Below are 21,049 nucleotides of genomic sequence, written 5' to 3'. Positions count from 1 at the left end.
CTAAAAGAAGCTACCTGGGTATTTGTTGGTTTCTGAGGATATTAACATAAGTCCGGTTGTTTACGTTCTGACGTAAATGGTGTCCTCTGTTAGTCATCATGGGTCAATCATCCATATTTTTTTCCACAAAGGAGCAAGGTAACAGCATAATTAGCTTTTGCAGTTTGCCTACATCTTTCTTACTGTAATTTATTTTAAAAGGGTGCTTTATAAGTCTTTCTGTAAACTCCATGGCCAATAATCACAGAAGCTATAGTCAATAAATATTAGGGCTCATCTAAGCAAGGGAAGCTAAACAAATAAGCCATCGCAAAATAAACTCTTATTCTGTAACATGCTGTCTACCCGAAGGAGTTGTTACAGATGTGCCTTTATGGGGATATTTTATCCCTCTCCATCTGTTAGCAATGACCAATGCACTTCATCATCATCTGTCTGAATCACAGATCTGCAACCCACAGGTCTTTTCACACAGTGTTAGACTGTGACAAAACAGCAGTGGAATAAAATAATGTTCCAGTTACCAATAAAGAAGGAGCATCCAGTATGTGTAGCCTTGGTGGAGTAACAAGTGCCATTGCAATGCCTCAGAAATGCTCCTGGAAGTCAAGGGAGAAAGACTAGGGGCTTACCTTAAGCACAGAAAATGTATTTCCCAAGGACCCAGAATGTCCTCTTGGTGGGAATTGTAATCCTTTTCAGTCAGAAATAGGTCTCCTCTACGGAGAGAAAAGTGCAAAGAGTTTTGCTCAGTGAAGATGAACTCTGTGAGTGCACTTTCCTTGCACACACTGATGCAGCCTGGGCCCCAAGGTGGCGCAGCCCCGAAAGCTGCCCTAGCTTGCTTTCCTCCTGAAACATGGGCTTGCAGCGAGTACTGGGACACGATGCTACAGAGGAGGAACCCTGGCCTGACTTCACTCTCTCAGCCCTCTTCAGATTTGCTTTCTGCTCTGGACGCTGCTGGGGAAATCACAGCGCCTGTCATTTCCAGCCTGGAAATAGCATCCGAGCAAGCTCGTGTCTGCGCTTCCATGTTTTTGGCCACCCATTTGGGAGAGGGAAGCCATGTGGCAATGTTGAATTGGGCCTGTATAACTTATTCAAAAAGAATTATTTACATCTTTTCATTGACTTTTTGTTTCCAGTAAAAGGGGAGAGCTTTTGTTTCTTCAGCTTATTTGTCCAGCATTTCTGCCTACCTCTTTGACTTTAGAGTCTGGGATCTGGATATAAATGTGTTGTTTCTGACTTTTATTTCTTCTCTTCATGAAATGAGGATGAGGAAAAGCAGAGCCCAAATGTACCTCCTGCTGGCAGCAGGCGTTTGAACTAGTTTAGCTTTGAAATTTCCCATATATTTGTTGCATGCAAAAGGAATGAGATAGCCGAGCTCAGTCCTTTTGAAGTGCTCTGATGGCTGGCAAGTACTTTCATAGTTGAAGTGAAAAAGCCAATTCTAGAGTTTGCTGAAGAGAGAAAGCTTGTTAAGTGAACTTGATGAGGAACCACCATAAATATACGTTTAAATTATGTATCAACTTTCTCTTCATCAGAAGGTCTATTTTGATGATGAATTGATGGATTAAAAAAAAAAAATCTTTGCTCTATGTGCCAACCAAAACTTGAGGGATACAGCGAGTGCCTTTGAAATGAAAATTCACTTGGTCACACATAGTTATAAATGGAAAAGCCCCCCCTCTTACTGAGCACAGTGGAAAAAATGAATTGAATCTGTTATATCCCACAGCCAACATCACAGCGGACAGAGAGGGAGTTACTCATGACATCTGCATACTGCCAGTGTTCTTCACAAATCCCAGTGTATGTTTTGGTCCAGGTTTTTTCCTAGCAGTGAGAGCAAAAACTGGGGGGTGAAAAAACTGTACCTGTCTCATACTGTGCTGCAGACTGGTAAGGGTGGTTCAGGAGAGTTCATTTCATGTTTGGTTTCTTAGGAACCTCATCTTCAATGCTGAGCTAATGATACTTGCTGCTGTAACACTGTAATTAATTCTGTAAATGCAAAGTCCTATTCAGTTTTCCTAAAGCATGAAAAATTCAATTGTTTGTAAAACTAATCTGGTTAATCTGTTGTATATATAGATGGTTATTTGTTACTTGTAAAATGCTGATGATTTTTTAGATCTGCTTTGAACTTCAGTGAGGGATTTTTAACACATTTACACAAAACAAGGGTTTTGTGCATATCACATTTCAGTGTTTCTTATGAAGTTAAAAGTTTTGATTAAATAAGTAAACTTGTTTTGCTTTATAAATGATTTGTTATGATTTAAAGAATCAATTCTATTGGATAGCACCATCAGTTCATGGGCAGTAACACAAATCTAGTAGGCAAAACCTGTTCTACTCTCTGGTAAAGCAAGTGGGCTTGAACTGAATACTGAACTTCAGTGTAAGCGCAGGGTGTTATGGAAAGATCACCATAGGGTTGTGCCAGCAAAGAGCTGTAGGTGGGGACTGCAGGAGCCGAGCAGATGCTCTGCCCACTTCTTGTGGGAGGCTGTGCCAAGTCCCATAGCTGCAGGGGTGAGAGTGGGCTGTTGGAAACCTGGAGAAAGCATCGAGTCACGCAGAACCTTTTTGGTGGAAATAACTGTCTTGAGCATGTGGTAATCTGTCTGGAGAATTTAATTTCCAACGCAAAGACATGTAAGATCCTAGTTTGAAGCCCGACTGACAGACTTTGTACTCAATAGAATGGAGATCACATCTTAATTTGTACGTGTCAAGGCCAGCAGAAATATGGCTGTTCTTTGTGAGCTTTCACTCTGAGTTTAATGCGCTGTACAGACTTTGTTGTTAACTTTAATTTTAAGCAGTAGTGTTCAAACAATTATGAAAATTTCCAGAAAGGGCTTGGGACCACTCTTGAATCATAGCTGTTAAAAAAAACGCACGCATTTTTTCAAAGCAGAAGATTGCCAAAAGATCCTTGGTTTTTCCCCCCCTTGTTTTCTTCTCAGTGTATTTTCTAGCAGCTAATGGCAAGAAGGTGAAAGATTGGATTTTTCAAAGGCCTTCAGGGTTGATCTGTTTCTGTTTTCATGTAAGCCACCTGTGAAACTTCTAGTAGTTTCTCTTTCAGCAAGGTTAGACCAATGTTACGTCTTGGTAAATGTTGCCCTACAACTATAAAGGCCTATACAATGATTTAGAAACTAATACTGCATTGCGGTTCTATCTTTCAATGTCATTTTCACATAAGCTGTGGAGATCAACATTTCTATTGAAATGCTGTCGAGGCACATTGCAGACAGTTAACAGGGTGTTAGAAAACTAAATTTTATAATTCTTTCACTTTCCTATCTCACCTCCTCATTTATTGTCTTCTTTCCCTCTCTTGCTTTTTCATATTCAAAGGAGACACCCATTTTATAATCTTCAGTTTTCCATTTATCTGATCTCCAGAGAATTTCTTTCTCTTTAAACTACTGACAAAAATGTGGAGCATAAGAAAGTCTTCAATCACATTTAATGAATGAATTTCTTGCCAGCAGGGGTTCTGAGATTTTCCATGCCATTTATCTACAAGAAAAGTCTACTGGTTGCCATATTAAAAATGACAAGCAACTGTAAGTAATCAAAAACACTAAGTCTGTTATTTCAGGAACGTTGCTGGCTTTTCCATAAGAAATACAGGAAAGCAGAAGAAGGAGTCTAGTTTTTAAGGGTATTTGAGGCTGATTTGCAAAACAGTTCATTAAGCACTTAAACTTTCCAGTAGTTAATTTTTTTCTTCCATATGGCTTGCACTTTCGTGAGTGAAATACTGTACATTTTAAAGTTGACTGCTTGACTTTAGACCATGACTAGTGGCATGACATTACCTTGCCTCATAGGATATATAATTAGTAGGTGCTAGACTTTTTGTCCCTACATTTTAGAAAATTACTGTCTTTACTGTACAAATACAGCCTGACCTGAACATGGCAGTGGTTAGTCATCTTTAATTGGACGATCTGTCTAATATTAACGATGTACATGCTGTTCCTAGGAAACTGCAGAAGACCTTAGCTGACAGCAACTACAGAAACGAATGGTGACATTTCACAATGTTTGTCAGGCACCAGAAAGGCACGACATTTTAAAATACTTTTTCCTCAATCGTTTATCAGGTTGTAATGTACCATGCAGTTAGTCTAAGAGGGATGTAAAAGCCTTCTAAAAGCCATAATGATGTGATGGCTTAGGTTTCACCAGAGATACGAAGATATTTATAAACTTGATTGCTGCATTTCATTTCTTATGACTTGCCCTGAAAGATGTTAGTATCCACTCATTCATTCATTATCACAAACCTCCATATCTGAGCTGAAATTACATGTAAGCATTTATAAATGTCATACAATGTTACACAAGATATACCTTTGCTATTGTGAATGAGAGATTATAATTTGTCAGGATATATAATCAGAAAATTAATAAAATTCATTAAATAAGTATTTTAAATATTCAACCAAGAGAAACATTCCTTTGTGTTTATCATATCTTGGACCATGGGAATCCATTAAAACAATTTTACTTTATTGCGGGGGTGAAGATAATGAGAAAAGCCAGTTATATTTCTTCAAGTTTCTTCTCCCTTAAAGCTACTTCCCATTCTGCAGTGGAACAGAAGTGTTTCTACTGGTTTGAAGAAACCGTTTAAAAGTTCTTCATCAAATTGACATTTAGAGTCTTTTAATAAAAAAAAAAAAATTCTGTGAGGCAATTACGGTTACAGAATCCTATGAAGGGTGATTAAGGTCTGCATTAAATGGCTCATGAAGGATTAATGGGAAGGGCAGCTCTTCCTCTAGCTAAGTAGCATGCTAGCAACAAGTGACCGAAGGCTGTTTTCCCCATGGGGTGGGCTGTTTTCCAGAGAAGCTTCAAGTGTGTAGAAATGGTGTGGCAAGACATATTCAACGAATAGACCAGGGAACCCATAAAGCATTAAGGCTTAAGGACCAGACGGCTGGCATCCTCAGCGTTTGAGGTATCTGTGTTAGCCCATGGAGTGAAGGAGAAGCAGCTGGTTCCTTCGGGAGCCATAGTGGGCCTGGGATGCTGGCTGCATCGCAGAGTCATTCACTAAAACTCGGGCAGCTGAGCTTGCTTAACTCAGCCAACAGAGTGATGGGTGGTTTTTTGTTGGCCTCAGCTAGCAGTCTGCCCTCCAGCTTGGAGTTCATTGTCCTAGAGAAAAAGACAATTAGGAAAGAATTTAGGTAAAAGTGACTCAAAAAAAAAAAAAAAAAGGTTTCCAGAAAGTACACCCTGAGTTGCAGTTTTTACTCTAACAAGAAAGGCAGAAATGCAAATGCAAATTAAGGGCTTCATTAACTGCAAAGTTGTATCAGCAGATCGTAGCCTGTGGAAGCTCCCTCGGCTTTTTGGGCACTGTGTTGATAACTAATGACTTTAGCAGCATTGTCCCTTTTTCTAGAATGGACTCCCTGACTTTGCCCATGATGGACTTGGACAACTAATGAACGAGCTGCTAATTCCCCCACAGCCAGCTTGTAGCATTAATTTGTTTCTGCTGAAATAAACAGTAAAAATCAAGTTTGTTTCCCTTGATGCAGCTGCAAAGTTTAGGTATGAGAAAGACCCATTCTTTCCATTGTTCTTTTAGATGTAAATTAAACTGTTGAAATGATGACAAGTTTTCCTAAGATTGTCAGATACAGTCTGGCATTCAATGTATTCTGATATTGAGCAGAAACCCAGTATTTCTTTGGTTGCTGTGCCCAGAAGTAAGAAAACGGGCAGGACTGGAGGCTGGCAGAGAACAGTTCCCACGCGTGTGGACTGCACAGCCTTGTTCTCCGCAGCCAGAGGATCGATAGGAGATGGATTTCTTTGCTTCAGAGAAAGGTGTAAGAAAATGCTCAGGGGAGGTAATATATGAACACAAAGTTACGTTTTGAAACAGGGCTGTTATTCATCTCCCTGTTATCTTTCCCTTTTCATTCTTTTGCATTTGCATCTAGATCATTTTTTTAAGTCTTGGTTTGTTAGCAAAACTTGGAGTTCTGCTGACATCTCGCTGCCAACAGGATTCTTTGAATACTGGTTTCACACTTTGTATTATAAGTAATGTTTTCTTTATCCATCTAAAAATGGTCATTGTTCCCTTTTACTGAAAATCACTGTCTCTTGTTTCGTGGTGTAGGGAAGTGCTGCTTTCCAGACCGATTCCTCCATGCCATAATGTTCGGTATATTTGACTGTCCCTTATTATTCTTCCTAAGGAAAATGGGGCTGATATCTGCAACCGCTTTTCATAGGAAAGACTTTCCATATTTCCAATGACTCTCTCTACCTCTTCCTGAACTCCTTTTAGCTTCTAATGCTCATTTGAGATAGGTCGTTACCACTGAAGATACACTGTAGATGAGGCTGTACTCTTGGTTCACTATAGACCCCATGACTGTTTTCACGAACCCTTCTAAACACTGTTAACAATTCTCTGGGGAGGGGGCCAAGCAGTACCCTATGGGAAATATATGTTTCTGTTTCTTCATTTGAACCAGTCCTGTAAAATTCAAGTAGGAGAGAAAGGTAGGTGATTAATGCACAGGGCTGGGAATCGGGAGAAAATATTTCCCTTTCAGGCTTCTTTAGTGATGTCCTCGGGAAAACCACAAATGCAAAATGCAACCGTTTTCATATTTACCGCAGTAACAAATTTGCCTCTTAGCTTGTGAAGCACTCTTCCTATAAGTAACATGCCAATATACATATGCATGAGTATTCTGAGTATATGTGATGTGCAGTGCTGTGTATTTTATTAAATAGTAGCCATCTCTTTTAATGGGATCCAGTTGATTGCACGGTCTGATTACTCTTGATGATTAGACCTCTTGCATTCCCTGGTATTAACAGGTAGGAAGAAACAGTAAATAGGAGCTCAGTGCCAAAAGAGAAAATGGAGGTTTTTAGTCACAGTCATGGCATTGTGTCTATGAGATAAAATGAAGCTATTTCATTGAAACTAGAAAACTTCGTAACCTACCTGGCAAAAGATTTCAGGGACAAATCCATATGTACAAAACCATGTTAGCTGGAAGGAAAGAAGTCACGGTATTAATAGCACTGTGTCTGCTAGCATCTTATCACTCACTGGATTAAGGTTAACAAGCACAGACTGAAGAGTCATAAGTAGATACGACTGTGTGCTTGATTAGCAATTATTTAGACCTCCTTTGTGTAACACTCTTCCTGGCTTGAATTTGCCCCTGGGATAGTGCTAAAGGCTATCACAAAGTATGCTCAAAGACTATTCAGAGCGTATAGTCAGCAGAATGTTCAATTAAAACTGTTACAACAGAGGAACTGCATTTAAAAAGGCAAAGGATAAGGAAAAAGGGGCTTCAACCCAGAAAACAGCATATTCTTCATTTTAGTTCCAGGACAATCCTTTTAACCTCATTCAGGTATTTACATGTATACTAAAACCTCTCTGGAATCAGGGCCCAACATGTAGTTTTTTAAAAGGTAAATCCTTCAGAGCTCTGTAAGACATATCTTGCATGGTTTTTGTGTCTACAGAATGAGACTAATGAGCAATTGGCAATATTGGGCGTCTTATTTATATGTATTCTATATAGAAAGAATATATATTGAATACATATTACACTTTGAATATTATATATGACTATACAATATATATTAAATCATCATTAAATATGTTCATTAATGAATATATATATGGAATGTTTAAGCATATATTTAATACTGGACTGTTTATTGGAATGTTAAATGGGAATGATTAATTTTATGAGTTAGGTTATTACACTTGCTTCATAAAGTCTGAGCTGAATATCCAAAGCATCTGCTGCATAAGATTTTTCAGATCACTAGGATCAACAGCTGTTCACTGGCAATGCTTTGGTAGAAGAATTGCAGTTTAATGCCTGTGTAGTGCGATAAGCTTAACCTAATCTTGGAGAGAACATTAAAGATAAGAAGCTCTGTTAGTGTCGGTATTTATATTTAAAAACTACTTAATCAAGACACTCTTTTGTAGTATTGAGGCACCAGTTGTATCAGATCTCAACAGTAGCAATGTTAATGGCAGTGCTTAGCATTTATTTTGGCATACTGTGTTGTCCTCCAGTTTTCTTTCTCTGCCTTTGGCAAATAGCTGAATATGAATTACTAATTGTTTAGCCAGAGTTTAGAAAAAAACCTAAATCCACTTCTCTGAAAGAGGCTTGTAGCTTCCTGGGGATACTGTGACCAGTTGTAGTAATAGTGATACCCACATCTCAGGTGGGCTGTGTGATCCAGTCCATGGGTGATTTTTATATGTTGGTCTCAGACATGTTCTTCCTTTTTCTTGCAGGAGAACCGGAATTTAAATATGTTGGGAATATGCATGGAAATGAAGCTGTTGGAAGGGAGTTGCTCATCTTCTTGGCTCAGTACTTGTGTAACGAATACCAGAAAGGAAATGAAACTATTATCAACTTGATCCATAGCACGCGTATCCATATTATGCCATCTTTGAACCCAGATGGCTTTGAGAAGGCAGCGTCCCAGGTTTGTAAGGCTATGTGTATAAGAATGGTTATCAATTTCTGTATCAACCTTAGGAATATAATGATACTTGGACTAGCAGTTTTACAGACACATGAACTCTTGGTGGTGATTGTTGAATGGAACAACATAACTGAAGTGTTTCCTAATAGTACAGTAGGCTTGTTCTGTTTAACAAAGCGGATTTTATGCTTGGATTTTCAACAAATAGCTGTCTCTCTTGTAAGTGACTTTACTGTATTTTAAAATATAATGATGTTTATGGTTTACGCATGTTCTTTCATCTAAGTTCACTGACCAAACTGTTTCCTAAACAAGTAACTTCTAGTGATACATGATGTTTCAAAAGTGTTAGGAAAGGGAAACTTGAGGTTTCCTTTAAGAATATTCTCATGTAAGTGCTCTTACATGAATTATTCACATTCATCAGAGCTTTATCCCAAAACAAGTAAACTTTGTGAGCCATCTCTTTAATATGAATGTTTGATTCTAAATTTCAGGCGTGAGGTACTTTAATTAAGCTATTAGTCAAGAAAATTTAGCATGTATTTTAGGATGACCACTCAGTCAAGAAACCTGTAATGTGTTAATGCATAATTAGCAGAGGGCAAATAGGACCCTGTTATATACAGCTTCTCGTGTGTATTATGTTCTAAACAAAAATAAGAATTTTCTTGTTTTACAAGGTGTATTTATTTTTAAATGAACATGGAAATATTGAATCTTTTTATGTGACTATTTATTTATGATTAAATGAGTCAAACCTCATTAAGATCTTAACTGAACTGATTGCCATGAAGGCTATAACCGCGCCCTCCCAAACCACAGACCTCTTTTAAACCATATTCGGTAGTATGTCTCCCTCTCGTGGCAATGAAGCAGAAGCGGTCCTCAAATTGGTGCAGTATTTTTCTCTGAAATCTCTCTCTGTAGAGATTCTGTAATAACATTGTTTGAAACTTTTGCTCCTTAGTCAAAGTACACTTGCTTTCACATGGTTGCCGTACAACTTACATATGATTTATAATACAAGTTGCTTTAGTGCCACTGTTATTCTAATTTACAAGTATCTTGATTCTGTACGCAGTCCGTGTGACAGATTCACTATACCCCAAGATTAAAGCCAGTAATCAAACTAAACCTACTTTAAACAGTACTGAAATGTTACAGAGACAAGCTAGGGAAAACTATGCACTCTGAAGGCATTTCCTTAATGCAACCCAAAACGTATTTTAGATACTCAGCTTAAAGAAAAGATTTTGCAAAAATCCTCATTGTGTCTTTATTCAGTGCTACCTTTTCAGTGAACAAAGCTGACAGACATCATAAAAATAAAAGTCTCAGGTAAATAAGGATTAAGGTCCTTCTTTACCCTGACGCTCTTCAGAGGAACTTTGAAACACGTGCAAACGTTCCTTGTGGCTGGCTGATAAATCTACAGCTGCTCTCAGGCTCACTAAAATGAGGTCTGTAATTCACAACCATGGGCAAGAGGCAACGGGGAAAAGCCAGGTTTCGGGGAAGACTCAGCAAGCACTGAAAAATCTGATGCTGCTGCTAATTTTGCCCATCCTTAGTCCAGATGTGCCACTATGAGAATGATCCTCTCCTCCAAGACCCTCAGTGAAGTAGAGGTTGGTTTTGTTCCCACAGAGCTCTAGGAAGAATTAGGGGTGACTCAGCTCTTAGTGCTTCAGAATTCTTTACTCCCACATGATCCCTTCTTATTCTCGAGAACATGACAAGTAAACCCATGATTTGAATTTACATGGCTAAATATATCCATATAAAGCTTGATATGTAATCTCCTGAATCTACTCATCTCCCTTCTCTTTCTGTTCCCCTTCGTCATCTAGCCCGGTGAACTTAAAGACTGGTTTGTTGGTCGAAGTAATGCCCAAGGGATAGATCTAAACCGGAATTTCCCAGATCTTGATAGAATAGTCTATGTTAATGAGAAAGAAGGTGGCCCAAACAACCATCTGCTGAAAAACATGAAAAAAGCTGTGGACCAGAATCCTAAGGTAAGTAGGGACTGAAGATCAGGTCACTTACCTGCCCATCTCTTCTCTTTTACACAAGCAGACCTGTAGCAACTTCTAAGAGCTGTGTGTATGGTCTTTACAATTCACATTCTTCTAAATATTTTGTTCATTTTATTATATTTATCTGTCTGATGCTTCCTGAAATTCTTCTGAAAATGGCTTGCTGTAGTAAACCCTTTTGATCCATACTGCTTAATCCTTAGACAATTCCTCATTCAAAGCATGTTTTATTTTTAAGGCCAGAGATTGCGTAGCCTTCTCCCTTGGTTTGAAGCTATTCATGCAGATACTCTGCATTTTTACCATTGCCAGAAATTAAGTTGTGTATTGTACTTAATTACATTGCTGGCTAGATAGCTATTCTCGCATATGCATTTTTGTTAAGCTTAAGCCTTAAATATACAGACGTATATCTGGAGGGATTTCTATCTTCTTGTGTTTACGCCCACAGGAGGTATAGTGTTGTGACTGCAGTCCCATAGGGTTCTGGCCTTAATAGCCATATTCTGTCTTCAAATTCAAATTATTAAATGAATTAATTTTACTTTCTGTGCCGAGAATAGACTGCATCCTACCAAGATTTATTCTGAATTTGTTTATTTTCCGTGGTTTTAAATTTGGTAGGCTTTTTTTAGCTGTAATGGGAAGAAGTAAAAGATTGCTTTATTTGTGGGCTCATTCTGAACTAATTTACACCAATTTTAGACTTATATTAATCTATTTAGACTGGTTCTGATGTAAAGAACTGATTCAATTCTCTCTGAAGCCAAAATAAAATTGCTGTTCATTTAAATGGCTTGTCAATGTATGTGAGAATAATTAAGCCCACTACATATAACTGAATAAGTTTCTACATTGAATTATCAATTTGTAACTGCTGGTAATGATATTTGTTGTAGCTTGCTCCTGAAACGAAAGGTGTCATTCACTGGATTATGGATATTCCCTTTGTGCTCTCTGCCAATCTTCACGGAGGAGACCTTGTTGCAAACTACCCTTATGATGAGACTCGGAGTGGTATGTAATAGAAGTTAACATGAAATAGTAGGAGATATAAATTACATTCTATACTTATTTCACTGCTACCTAAGATCCACTCTGTAAACATCATGTCATGGCTTTGTAATGACTTATTTTAGCATATTAATGACATTTAAAGCTAGTCAGTGTATGGCCATGTTTTCTAGCTTTGAAGATAGAAAGCTTGTTTCAGTAGAGTTATGTCATAAAAATGATGTAATACCTGAGGGAATCATGGTCCCTCACATATTTTAATCAAGGCAACTTAGCACTTAAATTAACTGGGGCTGTTTGTGCCCTCTTAACTGAAGCAAGAGAGATGTGTCTAGACTGCCTGTATGATCTAAAGTTTCTCTACTTGCACCTTTAAAAAATGAATTTCTGAAAGCGGTACTGTGCAAATAGAAACAACTATCATTGTTTCCACTTTCTCAGTATTGGTCCCATATAAAAAGGATCACAGAGATGATGGCAGAGATGTTACCATTTAACACACAGCAATATTAGTTGTTTTTTCTGCCAGTACAGGATGTGCACATGACTGAAATGGTCATGAGATGATGGTATTGTTTGTGATTGATTGTCTTCCTTCAATCTACTTGATCGCATTTTAATTGCAAATCCTTTTAATATCAGACTATAAAACTCTCTAGGGAGACACTTTTGCCCATGTACTGTGTGTCTTGTGGTGTACTTTTAAATTAATATTTTCATAAATATTAGGACTGATATAAATAGTCACCTTAATAATGGGGCAACCTGGTACAGGCAATTGATGAAGTATTGGGGAAATGTTAATGTTATTAAGGTAATGCTGTATTAGTTTGTGATGTGGTAGGACACTTACCTGTGTCCAGAGAATTTCCAGGCACAGTCCTGCTGTGCAGTGCTGGTAATCTAGGTTGTAAACCAGTCAATATGACTGCCCTTTTAATAATCCTTGTTCCTGAACTCTTTTTCTTCCCTAGGCAGTGCTCACGAATACAGCTCCTGTCCCGATGATGCTATTTTTCAAAGCCTGGCTCGAAGTTATTCTTCTTTTAATCCTGCTATGTCTGATCCAAACAGACCACCATGTCGCAAAAATGACGATGACAGCAGCTTTGTGGATGGAACAACTAATGGCGGCGCATGGTACAGCGTCCCGGGAGGTGAGCCCCACTGCGTGGGGGTTTGGTGTCATTGATGGTTGTTTTAAGCTTGGGTTTTCACTGGTTTAGTTACAGACTGGAATACCACCAGGTTATTCACAACTTTTGGTGTGGTTAAGGCTAAATCAGAGAAAGATCACTCACACCACAGTACATCTACACAATCCCATAATGCCTATTAAAATATTCCTCTTTTATTGCTTTTTATACAGTGTTTCTCCACTCAAGGTTTGCAAATTTACTAGTTCTACAGTGGGTGAGTGATTGCTATGCTACCGTGAGAGCTTAAGGGTTTTTTTTTAATTAGAAAAAGAGTAAAAAAAATCCCCTAGCAAACCCTGATGAGAGACAGCAGGCTACTGACTGTTCATTTTAACCTCAATAATGAAAGCATCCAACCTTGAAAGAAGTGGAGAAGCCTGATTTTACAATGTTATTGACAATGAGAGTTTGGCCTTCGATTTCCACAGGAACAAAATCCAGCCATGAAGATACTTCTGTCTCCATACTTTGTGTCTTAATTAGTGCCTGATTCCTGCCCAGGTAGTGTTCCCCTAGACTTTGGTAGAGCCTGCTGTGCAAAGAGGAGCAGCAGAGATACTGCGGCCACTTCAATGTTAGTTTTCCAGGAGAAGTCTTATAAGAGTAGCCTGAAATGAGACATTTCATTTGTTTTTACTAAGAATTTTTATGTCATTTTCTTTGTAAACTGAAGCAAAAAGGTGTTGGGATATCTAAATCTTTGAGTCTTCTGCGTCTGCTATACTCAGACAAAACTTTGGAGTGAAAACTGAGCTGGGGATTTCTGAGCCAGAAACTCAGCTTGTGTTGGAGTGATTTGCCTGTGCATTGGCTTTGTTGATTTGTACCAGACAACCTCAAACACACGTACCAGTTTTATTGTTTGCTTTCCTCTTAATACTCAATTACAGTCTCTGAATGAATTTTAAATTTTTACCTGGAATGAGTAAGAATCTCTCAAAACATTAGGACAGCTTAGGTCGTAGCCTAACTCTGCTCCTGTTACAATAAAGGGGGTACTAGATGTCGTGGTTTAACCCCAGCCAGCAATTAAGCACCACACAGCTGCTCACTCACCCCCCCTCCCCCAGTGGGATGGGGGAGAAAATCGGGAAGAGAAGTGAAACTTGTGGGTTGAGACAAGAATGGTTTAATAGAACAGAAAAGAAGAAACTAATAATGGTAATGATAACACTAATAAAATGACAACAGCAATAATAAAAGGATTGAAATGTACAAATGATGCGCAGGGCAATTGCTCACCACCCGCCGACCGACACCCAGCCAGTCCCCGAGCGGCGATTCCCTGCCCCCCCCTTCCCAGTTCCTAAACTAGATGGGACATCCCATGGTATGGAATACACCATTGGCCAGTTTGGGTCAGGTGCCCTGGCTGTGTCCCCTCCCAACTTCTTGTGCCCCTCCAGCTTTCTCGCTGACTTTAGACTAAACACTACTTAGCAACAACTGAAAACATCGGTGTGTTATCAACATTCTTCTCATACTGAACTCAAAACATAGCACCGTACCAGCTACTAGGAAGACAATTAACTCTATCCCAGCTGAAACCAGGACACTAGAAAAGGAAAATAATTAAGCTTGTGTGAAGAAATTAGAGGCAGAACAATGACTGGTAGCACTCACACAGCCCGTGATTACCTGCTTAAACTTAGAGTTGTTATTCCCAATCTTCACAGGAGCAGCATGTTTCCTCTGCTGTGGTACCACAGGTACCACAGACTGGGTGTAAGGTAAAATGTTGACATTTTGGAATATAACTGAAAAGCAAAAATTTCCCTTCGTATGAAGCTTTCCACAGACTTTGAATTGGAACCATTAAAACACCCTTGACAAAACAGAGTTTGCGTAATTTGAAAAAACCTGAATATAAATAAAATATTGAGAGGTTCAATAGTTAATTTTTTTTTCAATTCAGTCAAAAAATTATCTTAATGAAATATTAACTATAAAAACATGGACATATTTAACTTCAGCTTCTTTTTCCTTAGGAAAATGCTATAAAAAAACCATCTTGCCATTGTTTTGATGAAATGCTTTGATTCTGACTAAACTGCACATGCCAAACGCACATTTTTCCATTGGAAAAACTTGTTGGAAAGTTTGAATTATTTCCTCCTTTTGGATCTTATTTTAAGTTAGATGGCAAATTCCCCAAGCGAGCCCTTTCTTTTTCTCATGTATTTGTACAGAAGTTAGTAGACAGGAATCCTAGTTCTAACCAGGATCTATGATCCTAATATGGTACATCTAATAAAAAATAGAAAGGCGACAATATACTTTGGCCCATACATGAATCTGTTTTTTTTTTCCAAGTGTAGAAATCAGCTGGCAAGCTGTGACTTTTGAATGCAACCTCCACGGTAATGTTTGCCACAGCCTGAGTTAAAAAAACAAAAATAATTCAGTGAGAACAGTTCTGTTGTTTCCATGTCTAGTGTTAAGGAAAATAACTAAACATTGCTTAGTTCAAGTGCAAATTTTCTTGGAAGCTTTAGTCTGAAAAGCTGTGTCTGGAAACTGAAATGTGGCATGTAAGTTATCTGTTGTATCAGTGATCTTTTGGTATTCATATGATAACGCACTCAAAGTTAGCAGTGGTATAAGCTATTGAAAAGCCATCTGTGTTGCTTTAAGAAAAGTATTGCATTGTATATCCTTACCAGAGTTCAAAATTTATCAAGAGAAACTCTCCCAAGACCTTGTCTGCATGGCATCTGCACCAGTTTGGAGCTAACGTGGTGCTTCTCTGCCTTTGCACCTTTGGGTTGCTGTGGGCTGTTCTGGGTCCTCCGAGGGGGTGTGAGAGTAGCTCAGTGTCCTGTGGGCATCTAGAGGTTAGGCTTGCATCCCCGTCTGATCTCCGTGGGTTGAATGGAGGCAAAATAGAAGAGGACTTGCCACAGGTTTATAGAGAAAGGAGGAGAACTAGAGCAAAGTGACTGGGAATAGAGAGAAAATAGGTGAGGGTGGGTACTGGAATTGTGTTTGGTGTAGAAAGGAGTGCATGGCTTTAGCAGAGCAGTGGTGAGGGAAGGAAAAAGGAGAGAGTGGAGGACAGCTGTGCTAAGTGAGAGAGGCTGTGCTCTCCTAGATGCTGCCTTGGACAGTTCCTCATCAGACCAAGAGCTCTGACCTAGGAAGGGCTGATTTTTCTTTCTAATAAGTTACTAAAGTTGGTGTTGCCCTGTAGAGCACATTATGGTGCCCCAGTTGTGCTGCATCAATTTCGTTGCCCGTATCATTCACCCACAGGAACTTCTACCTTCTGTAAAAGACAGCACTACATGGTGGGCCAGCAGCGGTCTTGGCTGGTTCCTTAGTATGTGGGGATAATACATGGGTGGCTCTCTCCTGTGAGTATGGGTTGCTTTTGCATACGGTTTTCTGAATACGTGGGTTCTTTCAGTTGGAAGGCTGAACATCTGGTGGCTGAAAAGTCTGGTAGCAGCCCTTGTCTCAAACTGGAAGTAAAGATGAACGCTCCATTGCATTCATGTTCTGTCCTTCCCTCTTGTCAAACCTCAGGATTTCCTCATTAACCTCAGGCAAGGTGGCAATTCTCCATTCAAGTTTTGGGGTGGAGGGAGCAGATGATGTACCGGAATATTTGACACTTGCCTCTGTCACTTAATATACTTTGCTGTGAGGTTTTTCTCACTGTTAACTGCTTAGTAGTTATTTTCTTCTATGGAGCAGGGGCACAGAGAAAATAGCTCCCCCAACAGCATCTTTGTGCTAAATCTGAGACCATGATGCCTGTTACCCTTGCTTTGTATTAGTTGTCATCTGTAATTAGTTGATCCTTGTAGGTTTTTCAGAGAGCAGTAAGCAAAGGCAAAGAGGTCATTCTTCTGCGCTCAGGAAATGCCCTTTTAGCCACCAGACCCTGGGGAAAAAACACAAAATCCATGCTATTTTAAACACTGGACTTCTCCCTATCAGTATGTAATTAATGATTTCACTTATTCTCAAGAAAACCAAATTAAATTTGCACAGACAGCTTTAATTTTGGCATATTTTTTAGCTGTTGAATGCATAACTTTTCAACATCGATAATATTTTTTTAATGTACCTTTTGTGTGGAATATCTATTTGGAAATATAAATGAGAAGAGCAGATAGCAATGAATTACTAGCTAGCCACATGTCCATTCTGCTTGTTCTGTCATTACAAAGTCACCTGAGTCTAATCAGATTTGTGTCATTACAAAAATAGCATTTCAAAGCAGCTTACATTGCTGTACCATTAGGCTATTGTTTAACTGTCATTTTTATTTTCAGATACTCTCAAATAATTCTTGGCACTCAATTAATTCACTCCTAACTTGAATTACCTTTCATGTTACCAGTTTTGGAAGCAATGTTAGGTAAATTTTTTTAGGATTTTTATAGAACATGTGTAGGAGGCACATGTTCTCCCTGTTATGGCCAAGGCTCAAGTTCATCCAGTCCTGCTAAAAGTTACTGTCTTTATATGTGTAGAAGCTGAACTAGCTTAGTGCTGTAGCTTGTAACTCAAAGTCTAAGTAATTCTGATGCCTGGACTCCAGGGGCACACCCTGCACTCCGCTTTCTTTGTGAAGTTTGGAGTTCCTTTTTTTAAAAGCTAAAGAAATTAATTTTGTTCCATATTCTAAGCTTATTTATGTGAGTACTAACATAGAGACACTGTAGTCCTTCAGGATAGTAGAGCAGTGCAACAGAGGAGTGTTTGTGTTGCTCATTTTCAAAGAAAAGTCCTACTCATGGTCAGCAGTGAAGGGCATGAAATCCCAGTTATACCTGAGGTCTGCTAAAACTTTCCAATATTCAGAGAGTGGTCCCTGTTAGAGTATATGAAAGTTAGTTCTGTGCTATCCTTTGTTAAAATGAGAGGCTCTGGGACTGTGGTGGTGTGCATGCATGTGATGTATGGCATGTGCATAACAAGAAAGAATAGGGCAGTTAGGGAGCTTGACCAGTGGCAGCAAAGTTGCCACAATGTTGAATAAATCTTTTGAAATGTATTGGTTTCTTGGATATTGCACCTAATCGCCACATTGAACAGGCAGGTAAATAGTGCAAATTGTATGTAGCCAGCCTGATGCTCTCCAGATTACAGATGTAGTAGGCCATAGTTTAGATCTAGGCTGTCTTCACCCCATTCTCCGTCCCAGAAAGTCAGATCATCACCTGCAGCTCAGTGATTCAAGCTGAATTTTTTCAGAAGCCACACGTATAAACTGTGGCCTAGGCAAGGAGCTGGGAAGCAAACTCTAGGATATGGACATTGTGCACAAAACTGGAAAATATATTGCTTCTTTATTCTGTCCTTGAGAAACTATGGCAATCCTTGCTTTGGGAGGTGGCAGGGAGGGAGAAACTTCCAGTGAATTGGAGCAGTAATGGTCAAGAGTTGTTGGCACCACAGTAAAATTACATCATGCCCTTCGGCTCCCAGTTCTCTTCTTCATGGATTCTTTCTTTCTTGTAGAAGAAAGGCAAAAATTAAGAAAAACAACATTATCTAGTGTCTGGAACAGATGCCTGGCAGTCAGCACCGCTGTCAGCATTTTACTCATGACTCTGCTGCTCTCTTGCTGTGTACTGCTGAATGGTCCAGCTTGCGTTCTGCCTGGTGGGACATCAGAGCCGTCCCTCCCAGGAGGACCTTTGCCTTCTGTGTCCTCATCTTTCAGCCATCTAAAAAAGGCTTAGAAATAAAAGTGTTCCTTTGGGAATCTGAAAATTCCCTGTTCCTATCAGTAGTTAGGCATCTCGTTGCCTGGTTGGCAGAAAATAGATTCACTCTAACGTGTTGGCAAAATCCCACCTGACTCAATCTGTTTGCTGCCCTTGGTGTTCCCTTTTGGATGGGACACCAGCTCTCTGGACATTTCTGGACTGGTGCAGAACAGTGGTGCTTCAGTAAAGAGACTGCATTAGGTCCCCTATGTATAGGTTGTGGGAGGGATCACAGGGCTGGGCTGAATGAATTAGCTGTGTTTGAAGCACTTTTAAATCCATTGGTGACCTCCATGGGGATGCTCAAAAAGCTTGGTAGCCTTTTTCTTTTCAGTCCTCCATTTGAGAATCCACTGACTTTGCTAGCTAGGTAGACTGGGAAGGCAAGAGCTAATTCTACATCAGCTTCTGTAAAGAATATATTTATAACCCTCCTGGGGACAGTCACAGTCCCTCTCCAGCTGGTCGATCCAGTTACAAAAATGGAAACCACTTTGGTTATTTGTTGACTGATTTGAGAAAATAGCCAATATTTCCATGTAGTTAAGAGGAGACGCTCAGAAGTCTAAGAGAGTACATCTTTCCCATAAAGTTTGTATTCCTAGTGATGATGCCACTGTATATATTTGTAAATTCCTATCATTAAAGTTGTATTAATAGTGATATTTCTCTTAATGTATTGATTATTGATATTGCAGAGGCATTGAGTGGGTGGGAAACACCCCCATCTATGGAAAAATTTCCATGTAAATGAAGTTCATAGGAAGTTTGTTTTGGGGTTGGGTTTTTTTTTTGGTGGAAAAGCAAAAATACTTGGAATCTATGCTGAGAAGCTTGACAAAGAATATTCCTTAGAAAACAGATGCTTTTCTTGTAAAATGTTGCTAAGTTGAAACCCTATAATTTCAGGAAAAAAACACCACGTTTTTGACCAGTCTTTATAAACCTCTTTTTCAAAGGCACTTTGTCATGTTTCATTTGCTTTATAATTAGTTGTCATTTTTCTTGGTTTACAAAGTGATCACTTTTACTTTAATGTGAAAATATTTTAGCCATAATTGGAAATAATTTTCTGTTCCTGAAGAGAAAAAAAAGTATATGTCAGCTATTGAAAAACACATGTCAGGTAGGAGCAGTATATAGGCCAGGTACAATATCAGGTAGAAGTATATAGGCCAGGTGTTAAATCTTTTCTAAAATTTTCTTGGGAAGAAAATATTTTTGGGAATTAATTGTCTTGCTGGTTTCTCTGATTTAATGCCTCTGATTTCAGAACTAAGCTGATGAAATGGAACTGCACCAACTGTATTAATAGCTATTCTTTCCTTAACAGCCCCAGCATCTCACATTCCCCCCCTTTACTGTATTTACTTCAGAACAATGCAAAATGCATCACTATCTCTCTTTTCTGCCATTGCAGGAATGCAGGATTTTAATTACCTCAGCAGCAACTGCTTTGAAATCACAGTGGAGCTTAGCTGTGAAAAATTTCCACCTGAAGAAACTCTGAAGGGCTACTGGGAAGACAACAAGAACTCCCTTATCAATTACATTGAGCAGGTAACAAAAACGAGGATGGCAAAACTCTAGTTGTTGTATGTAAAACTTCTAAACTTTGTGCTGTGTGAACATTGAATTCAAAATTTCATATTAATCCAATTGGTGCTCCATAATTCTTATATGTCTCTAAGGTGGTAAATCCTGTGTGATCTTTCTAAATATGTGGAGGAGGAGGGGAAAAGAAAGAAGATGTTATAGTATGGAATTCATCTCGCCTAATTTAAGCTTTTACAGACATTTAATTTGAAATTGTGCCAGCTTCCTCAATGAAAAGAAATACACATCACCAGAGTGTATAATTCATGTCCCCAGCACTGATATGTGTACTAAGAGAGATGGATTGCCCTCTACAGGTATGAAAGTGTGTGTACAGATGTGGAATGAATCAGTCTGGATGCACAGGGAGCCTAGACAGCTGGATTAGACTGTAGCTGCCTGGCAGTCCAGTGTAACATCAGGGGACATCTCTAATCCTGGTTTTGTAGATACTCCGCTGCTCTCTAATTGCATGAGCTGCTGGCAGTCAATATAGAGCTGTCAGTGTGATGATTCCATTAAAAAATATACAAAATCTGGTTAAAAGTGTAAAGCATAGTCATGGGTTGAGATAATCTTGTGCTAATGGGTTGCTAGAAGTTAAGATCCCTGAAACAGATCTATGTGTGTGTTTGTGGGGTTTTGTTTGTTTGTGTGTTTTTGTTTTGGTTTTGTTTGTCTGTTTGTTTTTGGTTTGGGGGCTTTTTAATCATTTCATGCCAGTGTAACAGGCTGCACTGAAGTGGTGGTTCCAAGCAGTGTGGGAGTATCAAATTTCTGAAACCTGGATACTGTAGTTAAAAATCAGAAATTTATCTGATATCATTAGTGGCTGCACACCTGGGATTGCAAAGTCAGAAACATACTTTGTTAGCAGAGCTGGTCAATTAATACATTCATTTCTTTAAGATCTTATCTGTGC

General features: G+C 39.0%; 1 protein-coding gene across 1 annotated transcript in view; it reads left to right on the top strand.

Annotated features, from left to right (window-relative positions):
* The window catches only part of CPE (carboxypeptidase E), a 65,011-nt gene that overhangs the window by 37,856 nt on the left and 6,106 nt on the right, over positions 1–21,049 (top strand). Inside the window, exons 3-7 of the mRNA XM_010586275.1 lie at positions 8,357–8,553; positions 10,407–10,574; positions 11,495–11,612; positions 12,584–12,766; positions 19,952–20,091. Coding sequence (XP_010584577.1) covers positions 8,357–8,553; positions 10,407–10,574; positions 11,495–11,612; positions 12,584–12,766; positions 19,952–20,091 — 806 coding nt within the window. The remainder of the gene's footprint in view (positions 1–8,356; positions 8,554–10,406; positions 10,575–11,494; positions 11,613–12,583; positions 12,767–19,951; positions 20,092–21,049) is intronic.

This window comes from Haliaeetus leucocephalus, unplaced genomic scaffold (assembly GCF_000737465.1).
Source record: "Haliaeetus leucocephalus isolate CR32 unplaced genomic scaffold, Haliaeetus_leucocephalus-4.0 Scaffold140, whole genome shotgun sequence".
Classification (NCBI taxonomy): domain Eukaryota; kingdom Metazoa; phylum Chordata; class Aves; order Accipitriformes; family Accipitridae; genus Haliaeetus; species Haliaeetus leucocephalus.
The sequence above is the reverse complement of the archived record's forward strand: the minus strand, read 5'-3'. Positions and strand labels throughout refer to the sequence as shown.